The sequence below is a fragment of the Conger conger genome, chromosome 11, assembly GCF_963514075.1.
Source record: "Conger conger chromosome 11, fConCon1.1, whole genome shotgun sequence".
In the NCBI taxonomy this organism is placed as follows: domain Eukaryota; kingdom Metazoa; phylum Chordata; class Actinopteri; order Anguilliformes; family Congridae; genus Conger; species Conger conger.
Window position 1 is genome coordinate 19,847,107 of NC_083770.1, and position 19,364 is coordinate 19,866,470.

The window sequence follows — 19,364 nt, forward strand, 5'->3', positions numbered from 1 at the left end:
CCCCCCCCCCCCCACCACACACACACACACACATTCACTCTCTCTTCCTCAGGGACTAGGAACAGTGGTCAGACCATACGAGACTGATCAACACTAAGGTGTACTCCATTCAAGGTTTCAGACCAGCTATAATACCAACCGGCCTACCAGGTCCCATTTCAGGGCGTAACGATGAGAGCTGTGTAGCTGTGGAGCGATACAACTTTTCAAAGCTCTTCTGACTGGTGCTGAATACACTCCCAGCCTCTGAGGGTCCATCTTGTGGACTGGGTGAAGTAACGGCAGAACAGGTTGCATCATCTGACATCAATTGTTGGGGTCTGACAGCAGAGCAAGGTCATAATTTTTCCCATCCTCATACAGTATAAAAACTGACTGACCCTACTGAGAATTGGGCAACAGGCGTGTGACATCACAACAACCTGGCGGCCATGACCTTCTGTTGGGCTGCTCCCAGCCAATGGGATGACGTGGTGGAACACTTTGAGCAGAAACAGCGGTGATGTCACTGCATTGGGCTGTGCTCTCCCTTTTCCCCCAGACATGTTCATCTGCAGTGCATGCAACCATGCAGCTGTCGCATGCAGGAGGTCAGAGGTCACATTCACATGCTGCTCAGATGATGAATAAATATGCTTTATTATGTCTGTCAAATAGAGTCAGGATACCAAATCAAATTTAATTTTGGTCATGGTGATAGTTTCCCCCCAGGATAATTATATATATATACATTTCCTTTCATTCTGTTCTTTATTTGTTTGTTAACGTTTATTATTATGAATTCCCTCTGCCGTGTGTATGTTGTGGCTGTCTGTATTGCACACTTGTCTGCCTTCTTGTAATTCCAATAATTCTCCATCAGCCATTTTGATCAGGTGTTATTTCTGAATGTTTGATCAACTTACTTCACATGCTAATATTGCTGCTTGAAAAACATGGAGGAAGCTGAGGAGAGAATATATCATACATTTATTTTCAATCAGCATTTTGCGTGATTCCACGTCTAGGCCCTGTTTCATAAATGACTCATTTAGCTGGATAATGGCACAGATTAAAACCCAGAACCCTCCCAAACATGGACTGAAGTAAAAAGAGCTGTTTGATTCGGCCAACTCTGGAATCTTGCTTTGTGAAATACCGTCCTAGTCTAGTCTGTTAAAGTTGTTATTTAGCCTTGATTGATATCCCTTTGACATGACATTATTCATCAGAACATGGCATTGTAAGGTGTCTGTCTAAACCACAGCACCAGCTAGAATGGCATGCAAACAAAGGCAAACACATTTTTAGTTGCACAAGTCAATTATTTATTTTTATACTCTGTGTAATACAGAACATAAACATAAATAAGTTAAATATATACATAAAATATACAAAATTGACTTTGACAAAATAATACATGCATAACTGTTTTCAGACAGAAAAACTGCATGATTGCTTAAACTGACGTGAGTCCAATGCATCACGCCTGTAGTTTGTACAGGGGACCTCTCCGAACGGCCTTTGAGATGAGCCATATATTCGATGGGCCACGTTTAACCCTCTTATCCTGCATATTCTGCAAAACATCCCTATGAATAAAAAATTACTTAACATTTAAAATAGTCTATTCGGTATATTACAAAAATTCCATATAAATTAGCAGCAATTTTACATTAATGGCATTTGGCAGACGCTCTTATCCAGAGCGACGTACAGTTAATTAGACTAAGCAGGAGACAATCCTCCCCTGGAGCAATGCAGGGTTAAGGGCCTTGCTCAAGGGCCCAATGGCTGTGCGGATCTTATTGTGGCGACACCAATTAATTTAGTAATCGTTTTTTTTTGTTGTATAAAATATATAAAAAAATAAATACATGTGTACAGTATACATACAGTTGGGGTTATTTGAATGGGTCTTTGTGGGTGATAATGTATAATGTAGCCTATTAATTCTCATTCACGATCATATTATGTGAAAATAAATAACGTTCTACTCATGTTTCGCTTTGTAAAGCCAGCCAGAGTATTCTTTTGTCCGTATAGGCTACCACTCCGGATTCTACCCAGTCAGTCGGTGTTTAGGTTTGCGTGATATCAAGCGGGGATGGAAGAAGCGTTGGAAGGGGTAAAGAAGTTGGGGAAGTTTGTCTGGTTGTTCATCTTGTTCATGGCTAGAAGAACACTGATATATTGGACTGATTTTATCTGCCATTTCAGAGATGTACTCATTTGAAAAGTTGAATTTTCCTACTCTTTAACTAGCCGCTAGTCTACTGATAAATGTCGAGAAACAAACGTGCAAAAGTCATGGTTTCGTAATAGACAGGTATTTTCACGAGCGAAATATTAGACAGGTTATTCTGGTATTTTATGGATTAATAATATTAATAATTCACTCTCACCCCGAAGTTGATCCCATTTTACAATGATTGAATGACACTGCACAATGTTATTTTCAACAGCAGATTCCGCTGTTAGGCGTCACCTTGTGACGCAGTTGTAATCGATTATCTATTTTTAATCCAACGTCAATTAAGGCAGGGCTGTTTTTTGTTTAGGCGGCCCGCCTTAACTTCTCTAAATCACTGCGGGAAACACTGAAATCTGGTTTGCGCTCCAGGGAATGATATTATACTTCACTTGCTGACATCCGTGTGTACAGTATGGCATACAGTGGGTACAGTTGAGTTCAGATTAAGTATATAGCATTCATTCACAGTTGTAAATATAAAAACAATCCGTAAAGCAGCACACGCCCTTCTGTCCCACTTACTGCCAGTGTCGTAATTCTTTATATTCGAACCGTACCACAACCTTCTTGAACTGAGATCGTCCAGCCAAGGAAGCCATAATTCCAACTGAAAATGAGATGAAATATCATTTTTTGAAGACTAAACAGCCTCTAGAGGCGTAATGTCACTGTGCACACTGCTTTACTGTTATTGTGCTTTCTTGATTTCGACCAGAATGGTTTGTTGCTCTTCAAATGTGGTATTCATCTGGAGAATGCGGATGTTGTAATTATAAAGCTTTCAACCCCTCTGGCACATTTGCTTGCCAAGAAGGACACTCCTTACTGCCTTTACATGTCTTCAACAAAACTCATATAACTTATTAGCATTTACCTTATTAGCATTCACAAACTGGAGATGGCAACCAGTCCTCGAGGGAACTTGTTTTTACCGTGTCCATAGCTCCATTTTGCTTACAAGCATGCCCTAGAGAGTTTGTAGCAGGTTATTTTTTGCTATATTTAAACGTCATTACAGAAATAAACAATACACAATTGATAATAACATTTAAATAGAGAATAGAGGAATTACATCTATTTCCTTCGAGAGTTGTCTGCGTACTTTCCTGCCTCTAGCCCTTGGAAGAATAAGGGTACTTGTGTGTGGGGGTAGTGCATTGGGAAGTAACCCTGCGCCATACATCACCCATACACCTTACCTTCTTCCTTCACCATGAAAACACCTTATTGCCAGCAACAGCCTCCACCATCTTACTGAGTAGGGCACCACCTTTTAGTACTGGATGAAAAAAGGACATACTTTGATATTTTTCCTTGCATTTCCTTGAATATTTTTCAATGCACTGCAGAAACAATGGAGCACATGAAATCTGTTTTTAACGCATAAAGCAACGACCCAAATGAATTTTACCTCAGTAATTGGCTGAATGAAGAGATTGTTAATGTGGTAAATGTGGTGTGGGCATGCGAGTCCCAGTTAGTGGTTTAAGTGCTTTCTAGGAAAATGAACTGCATTTGTGCTGAACACGAGAGCGCTCCAGGAAAACTGGCCATAGCAGGGCATACTAGTGAGCTGATAAAATCTTCATTCTTAAAGGACTTTTAAAGGGGTTTTTTAATAAATATTAACCTGTAATAGAAATAACAGTTTTGGTGCCTCAACAGTGAGGTATAAGTTTACTAAACGAGGAGCAAGCATCACAGAAGATACACAGTATGAATGTTAAAAACATTGATTTGAGCCGCAGTTCCCCGGATTCCAGACCATTTATCGGATGGTGGTGAGGGCAGGCCTTCTATTGGAACCCAAAGACAATGTTAAAGCATGAAGCAGTTAAAGAAAATATAGGGAAATATTGTTTATGTTGCTTCTATGAATGAAAAGTCAGAGGGGTGACAATGACTTATGATACAAGAAATATATTGTATATTGAGTCTGACACATTATATGGTAAGATGTGGGGCCCAAATTATGTTTATTCCTGATGTATTTCATTGAATTGTGTTGTGGATTAGGAGAAGCAGTGGAATGGACTGTAATGCTATTTTGAGGCCAATCAGATCTTATGTGGGTGGGCTTCTTCCCTGTTTCAATTGTATTCTTAAAAGATCACGTTTTTCTTCCAAATCCCGGCTATCATAAAGTAAACCTGGCGTTGGACAGCTAGGAAATTGATATTCTTCATCCTGTCATTTTGTTTTTAATTTCAGTTCAACCATAGTCTTTTTTTCAACTTCCCTTTGAATGACTGATTTGTAATTTAACATTCCTGGTTATTCCATTGAATAAAATGCACCTTATGGTATAGGAATTCTATTTATACTTTCACGCCGTGTAGTCATTTTGTAAAGTCTACAGTATGTATTCAGTTTCACTTTCCATCTATGGATTTAATCAGTTAAAAAACATTTTTGCATTGTCTTTTAATTTCAGCCCTTCTGTTGAAAAAGCTTTCTCTCTTTTGAATAAATAATTATGTACATGTAATGTGTGTTTTATTGTGTATGAGGTATTTACTGCACTGATGTGTCCTTGTCTCGAGATGGGTTCTGCATGGATGTTACTGCCCCTGGTTCTGTTATTGCTTTCCTGTTGTTTTCTGTCATACAATCATGTGGTAAAATAAACACATACAACCCTGAGCGTGTCGCAATATTACAATTAGACAACTGCCCCGAGTAGCTTCACAGTTCAGAGCATTACAGATTTTCAGATTTTGATTTCCATCGAAACATAAAAGAACCATACATAGAGGATAGGTGTGCCATATTGAAATAAACTGCTCCTTTACTACAAAATAAGGACTCACTTTCTTGTGGCGAGTGTATGGATGGTCATTATCTTTTTAATCAGCGGTATGATTGGCATTGATGATAGTTCATAAGCCTCTGTAATAATGTCATTACACACCTTGACATTCGTCCTGTCAAAAACAGGTGTGAGCAGTTGGATTCCAACAGATGAGCACAAAAGACCGCCAGAAGTGAAATGAGCCTTCAGTGTCACTCAGGTAGAGCTCAATGACTCACACAGCATAGGTAACAGTGGCCAAGATACGCAGACAAATTATTTTGTATCGAGAAAGGGTTAGAAAGGAAGAGAAAGTGTTGGCTCGTCCTGTTACGGTGTCTCCCCAGGATTTCCTCAGATAGCAGCAGGTAAGCAGAATGATTTTGTTCTGTTTTGAGGAAGAACAGTTTTAAACTGCGCTCTCTTGAGTTCTGCATGCAAATAAGATGGTGGCTGTTACCCAAAATTAAATAATTGGGGAATCATGTTTAAGACTTTCTTAATATATACACTGAATTTTACATTTTGTGTTATTATAAGCAAAATAATATTTAAAATTGTAAAATTTAATTGTATTTAACCAAATTGAGTTTCCAATATTCCAACTTTCAGTTAGACATATACAGGCAAACAATTTTTGTGTTGTTCACACATAAATTGTTTTGCATTTGGTATTTATAAGTAGCAAATGGTTTTAAAGTAGCTGAATACATTTTCAAAAACACCAATGTAACATCTGTTACCCTGGTTACCTTGTTTTACTTGTTTTAGACTAGATCATTTGATAGCGTGCAACGGTTGCTATTAAAGCCATGCCAGACAGATAATAAATAACAATGTTCAGTTGCAGGTTAGTGAATGACATCATCCAACAGTCAAATGTGACATTTGCATTTGGATTCATTATGTGTCCATTATGTGATCCTATCATGTCTTCCTGTCATCATTCAACTTTAAATATAAACCTTGGCGAAGCTTGCTATGCATTTAAAATAATGACAACATACCTAAATTCATACATACAATTATTCTTAATTCTTCACTGGGGTGTTTCTGTTGTCTCCTGTTCACCTCAAACGGCTCAAATTAATGGCAGGTGTTGTTCCAATGAATCCTTTGAAGGTTTTTTGTAAATACTCTCAGAATGCTTCTATTTACCAGTAGTGATTGTTACATCAGCATTAGAATGTTCAGTTAAGAATATTCTAACCTAATCAGAGATTTGCAAGAGTAAAAATCTCATATTTAAAGGGTTAAACGCTTTCCATTGGATGAAGAGTGCTGGCTCTTCATAGCACAGTCCTGCTGTGGTGGCTTTATGTTTACACTCTCCGAAATGCGTTAGCGATCTGATTGTTCAATAAAGATATTTTAAAAGGGTGTTGCTGTCCAAATTTTTTTTTTTTTGCTACACAGCACTTTGGTCTGTATTTTATAAAGCAACTCAGGGCTGCTGCTCTTGGATCACTTCTTTATGAATAAGGATAGGATATGGACAGGGGGACATTTGATCCGAGATCCACAAAGCACTGTGTTAGGCGGATAACTGCACAAAGTAAAATCCTGATAGCTATTCTGTCCATGTTGCAGATTTGGGTTTTACTCAGTTCAGTTATCTGGCTAACTCAGTAATCCTGCTTTGTGGAAGAGGCCCCAGACATTTTATTCAGGGAGGGTTGATGAACACTGGCCTTTGTGTGTGCGACAGGTGTGGCATTATGTTGGCAGAGAAGATGGAGGACGTTCAGCATTCATATGAGAAAAGCCTCTTCCTACAGGACCTCCACCAGTTCATGGACAGCAAACATCTCTCCATAGAAAGGATTCCACAACTGGGCTTCCAAGAGCGTGAGTTCAAATGTAAATGCACACACACTCACACACACTCACACTCACTCACATACATAAACACACGTACACACACAAATATACAGACATACATATATACATACATACATACACACATACACATACATACACACACCCGTACACACATATACATACATACACATACACACACATGCACCCACAAGCACACACAAGCACACTCACATGCACACACATACACATGAACACACATATACACACATACATACATACATACATACACACATACACGCACACACACATACACACACACATGTACACATGCACACATGCAAGTGTCCACAAATGATCACAAACATGCACACAGACAGGTACACATGAGTATGTAAATACACATACAGAGACATGCATGAATACTTAATTGAAATGACTGGCTGGAGCCTATGGGAAATTATAATATAGAAAGTGAAAATGATTTATTTTTCTTTACAGTTGATCTGTTCAGGCTATACAAGATTGTGCAGCAATTGGGAGGCTATGATGTGGTAAGACTTTTTTCAGTCTGTCCTTAAAGGTACAATGGCTAATTTTAGCAGTCAAAAGAGGAATTGCAGCAACAAACACGCTCAAACCACAACACTGTTTATCCCACACCTTCTCTGTGAATGCGCTGGTTTTGTGCCGGCCCATCAAATGCATACTTTGAAACTCAAATTTAAGGACTATAAACACAGGCAGAGGGTGAGTCAACATGCCTGAGCCTTTTTCAATGATAGGAAGGGATTTACAATGGTCTTGTAATAATGTTTTAAGACAAAAATCTTACCTATTGTACCTTTAAGCACACTGGATTGTGCACTTGCAGAATACACAAACACTGTTATTGAATTAAAACAAATAATCAATAATCTTTAAAATAATAATTAAAAACAAGCTTCCACAAATATTGCCTTGCATGTATACATTCCATAATGAAAATTAACATTGGTTATAGTTTATAAAATGAAAATAGGAAATGTGATAGCCTTCATGTTATTACCACACCATGACATTGTTCTAAAGCGTTAATACGCAGTGTTTGGTTACATTTGAGAATAGTACAGGTACAGAACATGTATTCTTAAATAAGTACTTTTTTTTCATTCATGATTCAAAGAGGTTTGATATCTTAATGAAGTTTGATGCATACTCATGGAGGCTTGATGAATGTAAATTTTTCTTTGGGCATTGCCTGAATATTTACAATGGCTGAACATTTCAGTCATTATTGCCATGTTCTAGATTAAATGAAACATACATTTGTAGTGCGGCACACCTAATTCAACAGCAAGAGATCTTGTTGAGCTGCTAATGAATAGAACCAGGTATGCCGAATTAGGGTTGGAGTGAAAAGCCACAGGACAGTAGCCCTGAGGAACAGGGTGATTTAGGGTGGTTGTTAGACTCAGACCCGTATCCCTCTCTCCCAGGTGACGGCAGGGCAGAAGTGGAAGCAGGTGTACACCATGCTGGGAGCTCACCCCCACAGCACCAGTGCAGCCACCAGCACCCGCCGCCACTACGAGAAGTGAGAGGCAAACACGTCTTTACCATTTCAGTCTTGTAGATCTTATAGAAAATATGAGCTTGTTTAAAGGGACTGCTTGAGAGGTGAAATTTTCTACAATTTCAGTCTTATAATAAGTCTTAAGATCTTATTTTTTCTCTCTCAAGTAGAAAATATGAGCTTGTTTAAAGGGACTGCTTGAGAGGTGAAATTTTCTTACCCCATTGGTAAACCTTGAAAAGAGTACTGCATCAATATTTTGCATATATATCTTATTTAGTCTTATTTAGCAAAATAAGTAATAGAAATAAGATCTTGAAGTCTCAAGACAAGACTAAAATGCTTGAAATATATTTTTGGGGAGGTTTTTACTGTGTATGCTTGCTTACTTTCTTATCGGCTGTAAAGCCTTCCTGTCTCTGATTACGATGCTGACATGGGTTTGCACCTGATGTGTGTAGAGCTAGAGTTCTGTGTGTATGGCATGGGTGTGGGGCGGCCTGTAGCGTAGTGGCTAAGGTGAATGACTGGGACACGCAAGGGTGGTGGTTCCAATCCCGGTGTAGCCACAATAAGGTCCACACAGCCGTTGGGCCCTTGAGCAAGGCCCTTAACCCTGCATTGCTCCAGGGGAGGATTGTCTCCTGCTTAGTCTAATCAACTGTACGTCGCTCTGGATAAGAGCGTCTGCCAAATGCCAATAATGTTATGTAATGTAATGGTGTGGGTGTGTGTGTGTGGGTGTATGGTATGTGTGTGTGTGGTTCTCTCTACTCACAGTACTGTTTTTTCCCAGGCTCCTCCTGCGTTTTGACCTTCATCTGCAGGAGCAGAAAAGAGCCATGATGGCGCCCCCCTCTCTGAAACGCCCCCGTCACTGCAGCCCCTCTGAGCAGGACGAGGACAGCCTGAGGCGGAGCAAACGCAGCACAGCGGACAGGCCCCCAAATCCTGCACTCCCCCAGGTACACACCACCCTCTGCTCTAACACCTTACACCTCCACTCACTGCCCCAACGGCACTCAAACACATCCACTTCATCATGATTAGTCGAGAGGCCGTGCTATCTGAGTACAGTCACAGCTACAGGGGTGGTTTAGGCCCGATACGAAGCTTCAGTGGAACTCGCTGTAGCCACAACTGTATTCACGGTATGCACGGTACTGAATGGCCGTGACAAATACCAACGGTTCAACAAATCCTTTCCTATTATTTTGTAATTCTTTTTTTAAGTCATGGTTTGTGTACGGGGTGATACTGTTACAAACAGGCTGTTTGAATATGTTACTGTATTGGACTTATAATGATGGTAGAGCATGGTCTCAGCCAATCAGCATCCAGGATCACATGAAATCTGTTTTATAGTGTATGTTATTAGTGTCTGTATAATATACAAAGTTATATGGAAGTAAGACTTATCCATTTGGATCCATTAAATTTCACTGTCCTTCTCTTTCTTTTTGCTGCCAGAGGTCTCCCGACATCTCTCCAGACCACACAGTGAGGATCAGCCCAAAGATGGATAACCAAACACTAGGGGACCCCCCCTCCTACCGCTCCCTGTACCCCAACATTCCATCGTCCCAAACTAACAACCAGCACCACCCCCGCCCCTACCTCCCCCCCCAGGAGCAGTGCTCATTGGCCGAACCGGCGGCGATCGACAGGCCGAAGCTGATTGGCTCCTCCTCATGCGTTGAGCCCCTCAACCTCAGCTTTCGAGAGCACCAGATTGTCCACCGAATGCCCTCCATCGCCCCCCCCAATGACAAGAAGGTGCCCAAGTTCCTGAACCGGGTGTTGCCTCTGTACCGAGACTGGTGTTTCCGTGAGGAAAAGGAGGTCACGGGGGCGGGGACACTGGTGACTGGAGGAGCTGAACAGACCCAACCAGAAGTCCAGCCCCTTAGGGTCCCGGAAAAAGAAATAATTGAGACTATTGACCTGACCACCTTCAGTGACATTTCTCTATCCTGCCCACCCCCTACCAAAAGTTACATCTACCCCCAACCCCCAGTGAGCAGCACCTGCGGCCCTCTGGACATCACCGCTAACAGGACCCCGGAGTGGAAATTCCCCTTGTGCACCGGAGAGGGCGAGGGGCCCTTCAAACTAAATCATCCCGTTTTAAACCCCTCCACCACCACAGCAGCAGAAATACAGACTCTGCTCCAGTCCAGGAGCAAAGAGAGGTTTGGGGCGCAATCAGTTGCCATGGGAACAGGAGGAGCAGTGACATCACCAAGGAAGCAGTGGCGTCGACTGAGCGTCACGGAGCCACGCCCTGTGAAGCAGCACAGCGCGTCCGAGCCGGGCTTCCCGCTCCGGGACCAGGACTGGAGGAGCTCGTTCAGGAAGCCCCCGCACTGGAGCGTAGGGCCGGTTCACCACGGCTCGCCGTGCGGGATGCGGCGGGACAGGGAGGCGGTGTCGGGTCCCCAACACCACACCCGCTGGCCACACTCACTGCACAGAGACCTGAGGCCGTTTCACAAGGAGTGGCTGGAGGCCCAGGAGTATCCCAGCATCCAGCCCACTCCCTCCCCACAATGCACCCTGGGCCCTGCCTTGTGCAGGTATGAAGCCCCCCAGTCCGGCCTGAGGCCCGGAGCCCTGGAGCGACTCAAAGGGCTCCCAGCTACAACGACAGGGCTAACTGAGGTCCAGAGGGGCAACGTCTGTCCATCCCTGCGATTGCACGTAACACCCACAGAGTACTGGAGACTGAGGCAGCTCATCTCCAGCTCCCTTTAGGGTTTTTGGGTCAACAAAGTTTTGATTCAATTCAAAGCAACCTTGTTAAACCTGTCTATTTTATGTAAATAAAATTATGCACCTATGTACTCGGGCTTTAAGGTGTGTTCTCATCCCTCTTGGTTATTTATGCGTTCATGTAATCGCATATTCCTCTAGTCTTGTTACTATAACAATAAAAAAACAAGAGCAAGAAAAAAAACAACCTTTGCGTGCCATGACTTCCTGATGTCTGTGACCTATCAATATCATTAGATTCTGGATACCTTATTTTTAGGTTGTACTACAAGCAATACTAAAACTCTTTGTATTTGAATAGATCTCTGTGGGAATTAGGGGATGGGACTAGATTCAGTTGTAAATTACACTGCTACAGTATGGAACACATTTGTTGGCTAAATGGCTTTAAGTCATTGAGGGTCCAAGGTATCAAATGAGCTGGCTCATAGAGCAGACTCGTTCGCGAGCGACGCACCACTACCTTGAAGGGGCTATACAAATCACCAACCTTACCTGCTCAGGCCTTGCTCATTTTGCACTGCTCTGGAAATAATGCTAAAGCCATAGTGCTGCCTGGCCCTTTCTGCAGCACTAGAATAGATTGCTAATCTGATTCACAGCCTGGGATAATGTATGGAACGTTACATTATAGAAAGGAGGCATATCCAGCATTTCCGCAGATCAAACTGACACGGTATAGTGACTGCTTTTTGTTACCGCACAAAGTCTTGGCTCTGATGTACAAGCTTTCATTTGCAAGTCATGAAGGTGCTGTAGCCTGCATAATCCGCACCCAAGTAGCTACCAATCGGCTGTAACTACTCCTGTAGCCAGCCATGAGGTCGCCGAGGTCTGGACCTCGGTCATTGTTTCCCTCTCAGGCTGACATATTGCATTATATGTGTGTGCGAATGAACACGATTTTATTTTGTGACCGAAAGTGTTTTTGCATCTATTCGTTAGAGCATAGCCTAGACGGAAGAGTCAACAGTATATTAAATAGTGTACATTTGTCTTTAATCAGGACACCCTTGAAAACAAGATGGTATATCTCAAGAGATTTTATCCTGAAAATAAATACATTTCTCATTTGTGAAACACCCAACTCTACCAGAGGCCTGTTCCACAAAGCAAGATTATGGAGTCAAAGTAAAACCTTTTATTTAAGTCCATGTTCCATGTTTGGAGTTTGGTCCCAGGGCTGGCTGTAAGCTTCAGACAGTGTCATATGTAACATTGAGACACATTCTGTAACATTTTCCCACATTCCTGTCTGGAGGGTTCTCATTTCACAAAATTTGTGCTTGTGTCAACTTCCATTATATATGTATCTACCTGCATACCACCATATTTGAAGAACATTTTTAACTTGAGGCAGGAAAGACTTGCTTAGCCACATTACTGGTAGGTCTCTTTATTATGAAGTGATTCTGTTTCTATGCTAATTATAGCTTTACTTTGGTCTGTATTATGGTTTTCTTTTGGTCTGGGTTTGAGTGTTTGAGTCACGACATACAGGATGTACATTAACAGAGGAACATTTTGGAGGACAAAGAACAAAAGACTAATTTCAAATTGATAAAGCATTTATTTTTGTTTAACTTTAAACTGAGTTAAATATTCCTGGCTATACTCATCTCCCCCAAGCAGCTGCACATGCAGACAGACTGCAGCCACAGAGCTCCCATTTAAAGGTTAACCATCTTTATGGTTAAAGACCGGTACTCTTTTGTTAAACTTATATATCAATATAGTCATATTTATAACAAAATCAATAATTCAAAATACATGTAATCTCAAAAAAGACAAAAAAAGTTAAATTACAAAACTTTACAGTCACAAATGTTGCTTTTAAGCAGTTCAGATCTACCTTTAGTAAAGTGAACAGAGTTCTGGTGAACTGCAGAGACACAGTGGCTTAGTTTTACAGTCTTTGTTAGGCAGAGACATGGGACACTAGGCCTCACTGCACTGTCCGAAAAGGAGAGACATTGCCTTGCCTTTCATCATCACTGAGGACAAAGCTAAAATACCTGAACAATGGTTCTTGGGAGGGGCATGGCTTTACAGTATATACAGTAAATACAAAAATACAACTACTGGTACAGTTTATACTGTTATATATCTATTTAAAATAGTAAACACTATCTCGCTATGTAACTTCTCCCTGGTGTCATTAAATTCTATGAACAGGTCTTATCTTAACATATGGGCAGTGGAACCACTCACAGATCCATACTAAAGGTGTTTAACAAATGCACAGCCCACTCATAAATGCATAATGTGAAATATCCCCATTTGTCAGGGGACCCATTGCCTTGAAAGGGGTTCATGTTTCTTGTACAACAAAATAGTTGCCCAGGTCTTCAGCCACATACTGCAAGCACGTCGTCATGTCTGTGAAGGGTACACACACTGAATCCTGCTTGGTTGATTACCTGGAGAGATGTAGTATTTTTTTTCCCCAGAAGGGTACATCCGACACTGATTCAACTCATTGCCAATGCCCTAAATCTCGTCCATTTCTTTCTTGAGCAAGTATTCTGAAAATCCTTGGGTCACAGCCATCCATGGAACAAGGCTTCCCAACCAAAAGACCGGAAAGCTTTTTCCTAATCTGATTCCATGGCGTGAAGGTTTGTAAGTTAGTGTGTGAAGCGATCCTTAACTGGAAAAGAACATTAACATGCGGAAAAGGGAAATAAAGTCATCATTCCACTAAACAGCTTTTTTGTTATTCCCTTTTAAACAGGCTGTGGTCATTGTTCAGAAACACTTGATATTCAGAGGTGTGGTTTTCAACATACTTTCATGGAATATAATGTCTACAAATCAAATCACTGACTTTTGAAGCCATGCCCCTGGATACCAAGGATTCCAAAAATAGTCAACGCTCATGTTCATGTTTTTTTTAAGACCATTGGGGCCTACCCACACAGGTCTAAACTCTAAACAGCTGAAGGAACTTGCCCATATTCATAATTAATGTATAATTAATGTATAATATATCTAATGTATTATATTGCCGACGTAATATTTAACAGATAAATATGTGTGCAGTTGCTTAAAATTATTAATTGTGAGGTAAGAGAATGCAGCAGTATTAGTCTCCCTATTTATCTTACTGATAAATGTTCACTGTAAAATTAGATAAAGTGTATCATTGAGGTCACCACAGTAAAAACTGGTACATGCCAAGGCTTAACAGTAATCAGATTCCTAGGCCAGGCATATTAAAAGGCTAGTAACCTATTTCCCCCTTCCAGATGAATGAAACCATTTGACAGAAAATTCACACACCAAGATTTTAAATGGCTTTAGAAATTCACACATTACATTGTTAGAGCAGTGCAAAGCCATGCAATAACGGATGCAAAGCTAAGTATTTGTTGCTCTGCTTTTTGAAAACTGGAGAGGAAGGTGATGACTGCAGTGATGGAGTACATATTAAGGAAGAGTACAACAGCAGCTTCGGCCCTTCAACTGGCGTTAAACATTGTCCATGGATGCACCTTGTACATGCTGTTGATGTCGTACACTCTGTTGGAAATACCAGTCTTGGTTCCAGCCTGGTTTTAAGCTAGTCCAGATGGTTTGGAGATGGACAACCTGGCAACAAGATGGATGAGATAGCAATCATGCTTGGCAAGACCATGTCCAGTTGGAGGGCCAGCTTGGCCAGAAGATCCAGGAGGTAGACTTCCTCTGAGGCTGGTTCCTGGAATTTCCACCTGGCCTGACCAACCAGCTCTCTTTCTTCTGTGGAATGTTTTTGATGTTTTGTACATCAAAAACATGACCTCAACGTCGGAATTTGGGACTGACCTGAAACCTCTGATGAATTAGGTTCAGAACAGCAACGCCCTAAGTCTAAGCAAGAGGTTCTAGCTTAAAGATGCCTTGTGGCATTCATTGATCTTATCTTCCTGATCAGTCTTTACTTATATGTAACCTGACTTGTATGAGTGTGCAGTCATTTGTCCCCCACACATCACATTCATGTGGCAAACTCGTTGAACTTCACATTGGGTCATGACAAATTCCTCTGAATGCAGGAATTCCCACAATTCAATTCAGTCAACAGGCACTGTTGCGTGCCCAGGTACCGATTTTTAAAATCTTTTTTTGAAAGAATCCAAACTTGCAGTGGAGCGTACGCTGTTTGAGAGTCTAGGCTGTAAAGACCAGAGTATCTGCAATGAGCCGAGGTGCTCAGGCTGCATGGTGAAGCGTTGAGTCTGTGAATCACAACTCCGGTCCTGGGGTGAAGCGTTGAGTCTGCGAATCACAACTCTGCACACAGAAAGGTTCGTTCCCTCTTCATTCCAAAATTTGAAGTTAATTATTGAAGACAGGAGGTATGTCAGAGGATGGAGGCGGGGATCAACAAGAAAATGACCACTTTCTTGTCGTCAGTTTAAAACTGCACGACTTATGGTCTGCTGCCCTCTTTGCCATACAGAAGTTGCTTCTTCCAGTTGGTGCACCAACGACAGATATTTTGAAATTTTACACCGGTGTAAAACATTCAATATACTCTATGAGAAGCTGGGGTGAAGCCACTAGAAGGTTCCAGTGATCCAGGCTCCACAACAGGAAGGAAGAGAGTGAGAGAAAGAGAGTCATATTGGGCCCCTGTTTTAGCTCTGGATCACCTGATGACGGGACAATCCTTCTAGTTCTTTCCAGAAGGCTTCAGTCAAGCCTTTCGAGGTGGGCTGGAGCAGGGATGGGGGCGCTATACCTGACTCTGCAGCCAGTTTCGGGGGTCCAGCTTGGCGCGCAGGTTCCTGATGCTGCGTCGGGCGGGGCTGGGGCGGGAGAAGGGGCTCCCCCCCTCAGACTCCGGGGTGCTGCTGCCCTCGCTGGAGCTGCTGCTGGAGCTGGAGCAGGACAGGCCCTTCTGGGGGGGCCGAGAGGAGGACGAGGAGGAGGAGGCCGGGGAGGCCGAGACGGAGGCCGGGGGCTGACAGGCGCAGGACGGCCCCCCGTAGCCCCTCCTCCCCCGCAGGCCCGTGAGCTTGGCGTCCAGGGACAGCGTTCGTGGCCGGAAGCGGGATGGCGGCGGCTCGCTCCAGGCGTGCCGGGAGCAGGGGCTGGTGCTGGAGGGGCTGTCGCTGTCTGATGTCAGGCTGGCGTCCGAGGAGAGGGGCCCCAGCCGGGGGGGCCCTCGGGGGGAGCGGGGGCTGCGGCAGTGCGGTCGGGGGGGCCGGGGGTGGTGCTGGAGGTGGGTGCGGCCTGGGGACTCCTCGAACAGGGCCATCCAGGGAGGGGAGGACCCCAGCCTGCTCCTCAGCTCAAATTGCTGCATGCGCTGGGTCAGGATGTCCGTCACCGTGCCGATGTCGTCCGAGGTGTCAATAACTGGGGGGGGGGGAAGAGGAGCCAACTGTTAAGGTCACGGAATCCACACAGAGTACATGGATGCAGCATCTATGACTACATGAAAAGCAGTGCAGCCATTTGAGGATACAGCAATCAGACTTCATTATAACAATGTATTTAGCATAAATAATCATACATAACCCACACCCAAGTACAGAACAGCAGTAACTACTCCTGTAGCTGGCTATGAGGTCAACAAAATGGCTGAAATTATGCAGAAGAACCTTTAGTATTTTGCAGAAACTAGAGTACATGGATATAGCATCCAAAACAGGGACGCCAATTGTGCCATGGCGGGCCAAGAGCATCTATTTCCAATCAATCACTGTACCAGCTGATTTCAATAATTAGTTCATTTCTCTCTGGCTGAAATTATACAGAACTTAAGGTGTCCCGCAACATCATAATGCCTCGTGCCAGTTTAATGTGGTATATCGACTGCGATACGAAGACACAAGTCCACCTGGACAACTTGAGTGCTTCAAAATTTCAGGGCCATTTTATTTCCATTGTTTGAAATTGTCTGCAACTGCAATGAAAATCACCCACAGCGTATATAAACATTTAAACTGCTATTTTTTTTCTTTTTTGGGTAACATAATTCTGCAACCTACACAAAGGTACAGCAGATTTATTGACGTTCTGTCAGAACTTTCCATGAAAATTGGTGTGCCACCCTTCCCTGGTGGAGATTTCCAGCTACCAGACTCAGATGGAATCTTGAACCATCTCCTGGGCCCTGCTCCACAAAGTAGGGTTTGTGGAGCAGGGTCAGCTGGATAACAGCACTGGATAAAATGCCCCCAAAACAAGGAACATGGACTAGAGATGTGACAAGTCATCTGTTTTTGTAAACGGTTACCACCCCATTTTGAAAACTGTAACCGATACTGCTTATGGTCGGATGGATATGATATACGACTGGTCTAAGGATTTTTCTTTTATGCCAAAAATTCTATTTGATTTTAGAAATAGTTAAACTACACAGTCCTGGAAAATGTAGGTAAGCTAGCTCTGGCCAACATTAGATATATAGAACACAACACTTTAAAAACAGTTGGATAGTGATTGCAGCTAAGTAGGTTAGACTCAATCAAATGAATAAATTGCTGGATGTAATAAAATTATAAATAGTGGTTACACGTAATTACAGTCTTTATTTTTCAACTTGCCTACTTAATAATGTTGCGTGCGACATTTGTCCAATGACGTATCTCTATATTTGTTTCTATATATACGGCATAGTGGAAAGATACATTCAGTTTGCCAGTCGTTAGAATTTCCATGTCAACGAATAAACAAAGTAATAAAGCCCTCTGTGAAGCCCTACAATATGCCATAAGCGAACCAACAGCTACAGATAAAAAACAAACAGAAATTCTTTGATAATCATAATACTGCAGCATTCATTCCCTGTAATAGCCAAAGACATCTTGGCAGGAACCCAGCTGCATTGTGCACCAGGGTGACTTTCTGTTCATTGTCTGCTCAAAGGCTCAACCCAAATGTCTCACACCCTTACCATCAAACCACATCACACACACACACGCAGTTCAATTATGAAGATTTGTTTTGTAGACGAAAATCACAAATCAATGAAATGTCCCCAGAAGAAAAGATGTTTCTTCAGAAAGAGAGCCCAGACGTACTGTATAATAGCTGTAGAAATACTTAATGTATTAATGTAATGTACTTATTAATGTACCACTGGCGTGACAAAACTCTTTTTTGCCTCTGAATCGGTCTGAAATGTTTCTTTCCACAACAGCACATTACATGGCAACATCCATTTTGATTTGCTCTTTAAATTCTATATTTGTCCTTGTTATGTTACAATTCCATGTAAGCTATGAATGCAAGGTCATTTAATGTCGTGGTACCTGTGAGTTATTTATTGCATTTATGATAATGAACACTTTTTATTTTCTGGCAGTAGGATCAGCAACATTCCAGGCACAATGCTCTACCTTTTTACATTGCACAGGAATTTTTTTTTTTTATTTAATTAATTTTATTTATGCAGGGGAGGTTCACTGGGTACACATGCTCACTTACAGCGATTAGGGTTGGCCTGGACTACCTGCCAAACGTTGAAAGATTATTCAAATTTAATCACCACCTAGCACCCAATCAGAATTAGAATCAAGTATTCACCCAGACCATGGTATAAATGGGGAAAATGGTAAATCGGTAGAACTTTAAGAAGAGATGAGGAGGTTCCCTCCAAGTGTAATTCTCCAAGGAAGCTTCAAGGGCTTTACAGTTGAAGCCACCTAGTTACTAAAGTGTTTGACTGGGACCTGGAAGGATGGTGGTTCAAGCCCTAGTGTAGCCACAGTAAGATCAATGCAGCTATTGGCCCCTTGAGCAAGTCCCTTAACCCCACATTGCTCCAGATGGGATTGGCCCCTACTTAGTCAAATCAACAGTAAGTCCCTTTGGATAAAATCATCAGCGAAATAACTGTAATGTAACTGTAAACTGACCCCAACCCCCTGAAATACGTAGCACCCCTTCGAGCGATGCTTAGAAACCCTGCATCAAGAAGAGCTCCACACATCAGCTGAGGGGGAGAGTCACCATCCTGACGTCACCATTATGTGTAGTAGGCCCAGTCACAGGAAGTGAGGTAGGTGTGCAAAGCGAGGGAACAGGAAGTGGAGGGGCGTTACGTCACCTGTCATTGTAATAGGAGGAGAGGAGAGCGCGGATCTCAGCCGACACGGCGTTATCCTGGAGCAGAAGCCCCTCGCAGGAGGGGGCAGGGAGCGGGGAGGCTGGGGAGGTTTGTGTGGGGGGGTCAGGAAGGTGTGGTGGTGGAGGGGGGG

At 42.5% G+C, this 19,364-nt stretch overlaps 1 protein-coding gene across 5 annotated transcripts in view; it reads right to left on the reverse strand.

Annotated features, from left to right (window-relative positions):
- Positions 1–12,719: 12,719 nt before the first annotated feature.
- The window catches only part of rtkna (rhotekin a), an 84,594-nt gene continuing 77,949 nt past the window's right edge, over positions 12,720–19,364 (reverse strand). For 4 of the 5 annotated variants that reach the window (XM_061261532.1, XM_061261530.1, XM_061261533.1 and 1 more), the window contains exon 12: positions 12,720–16,515. In XM_061261532.1, the coding sequence (XP_061117516.1) occupies positions 15,890–16,515 (626 nt within the window). In that variant the 3' untranslated portion in view covers positions 12,720–15,889. Of the gene's footprint in view, positions 16,516–19,209; positions 19,314–19,364 lie in introns of those variants that run through there. The other variant, XM_061261535.1, reaches the window with a different exon arrangement.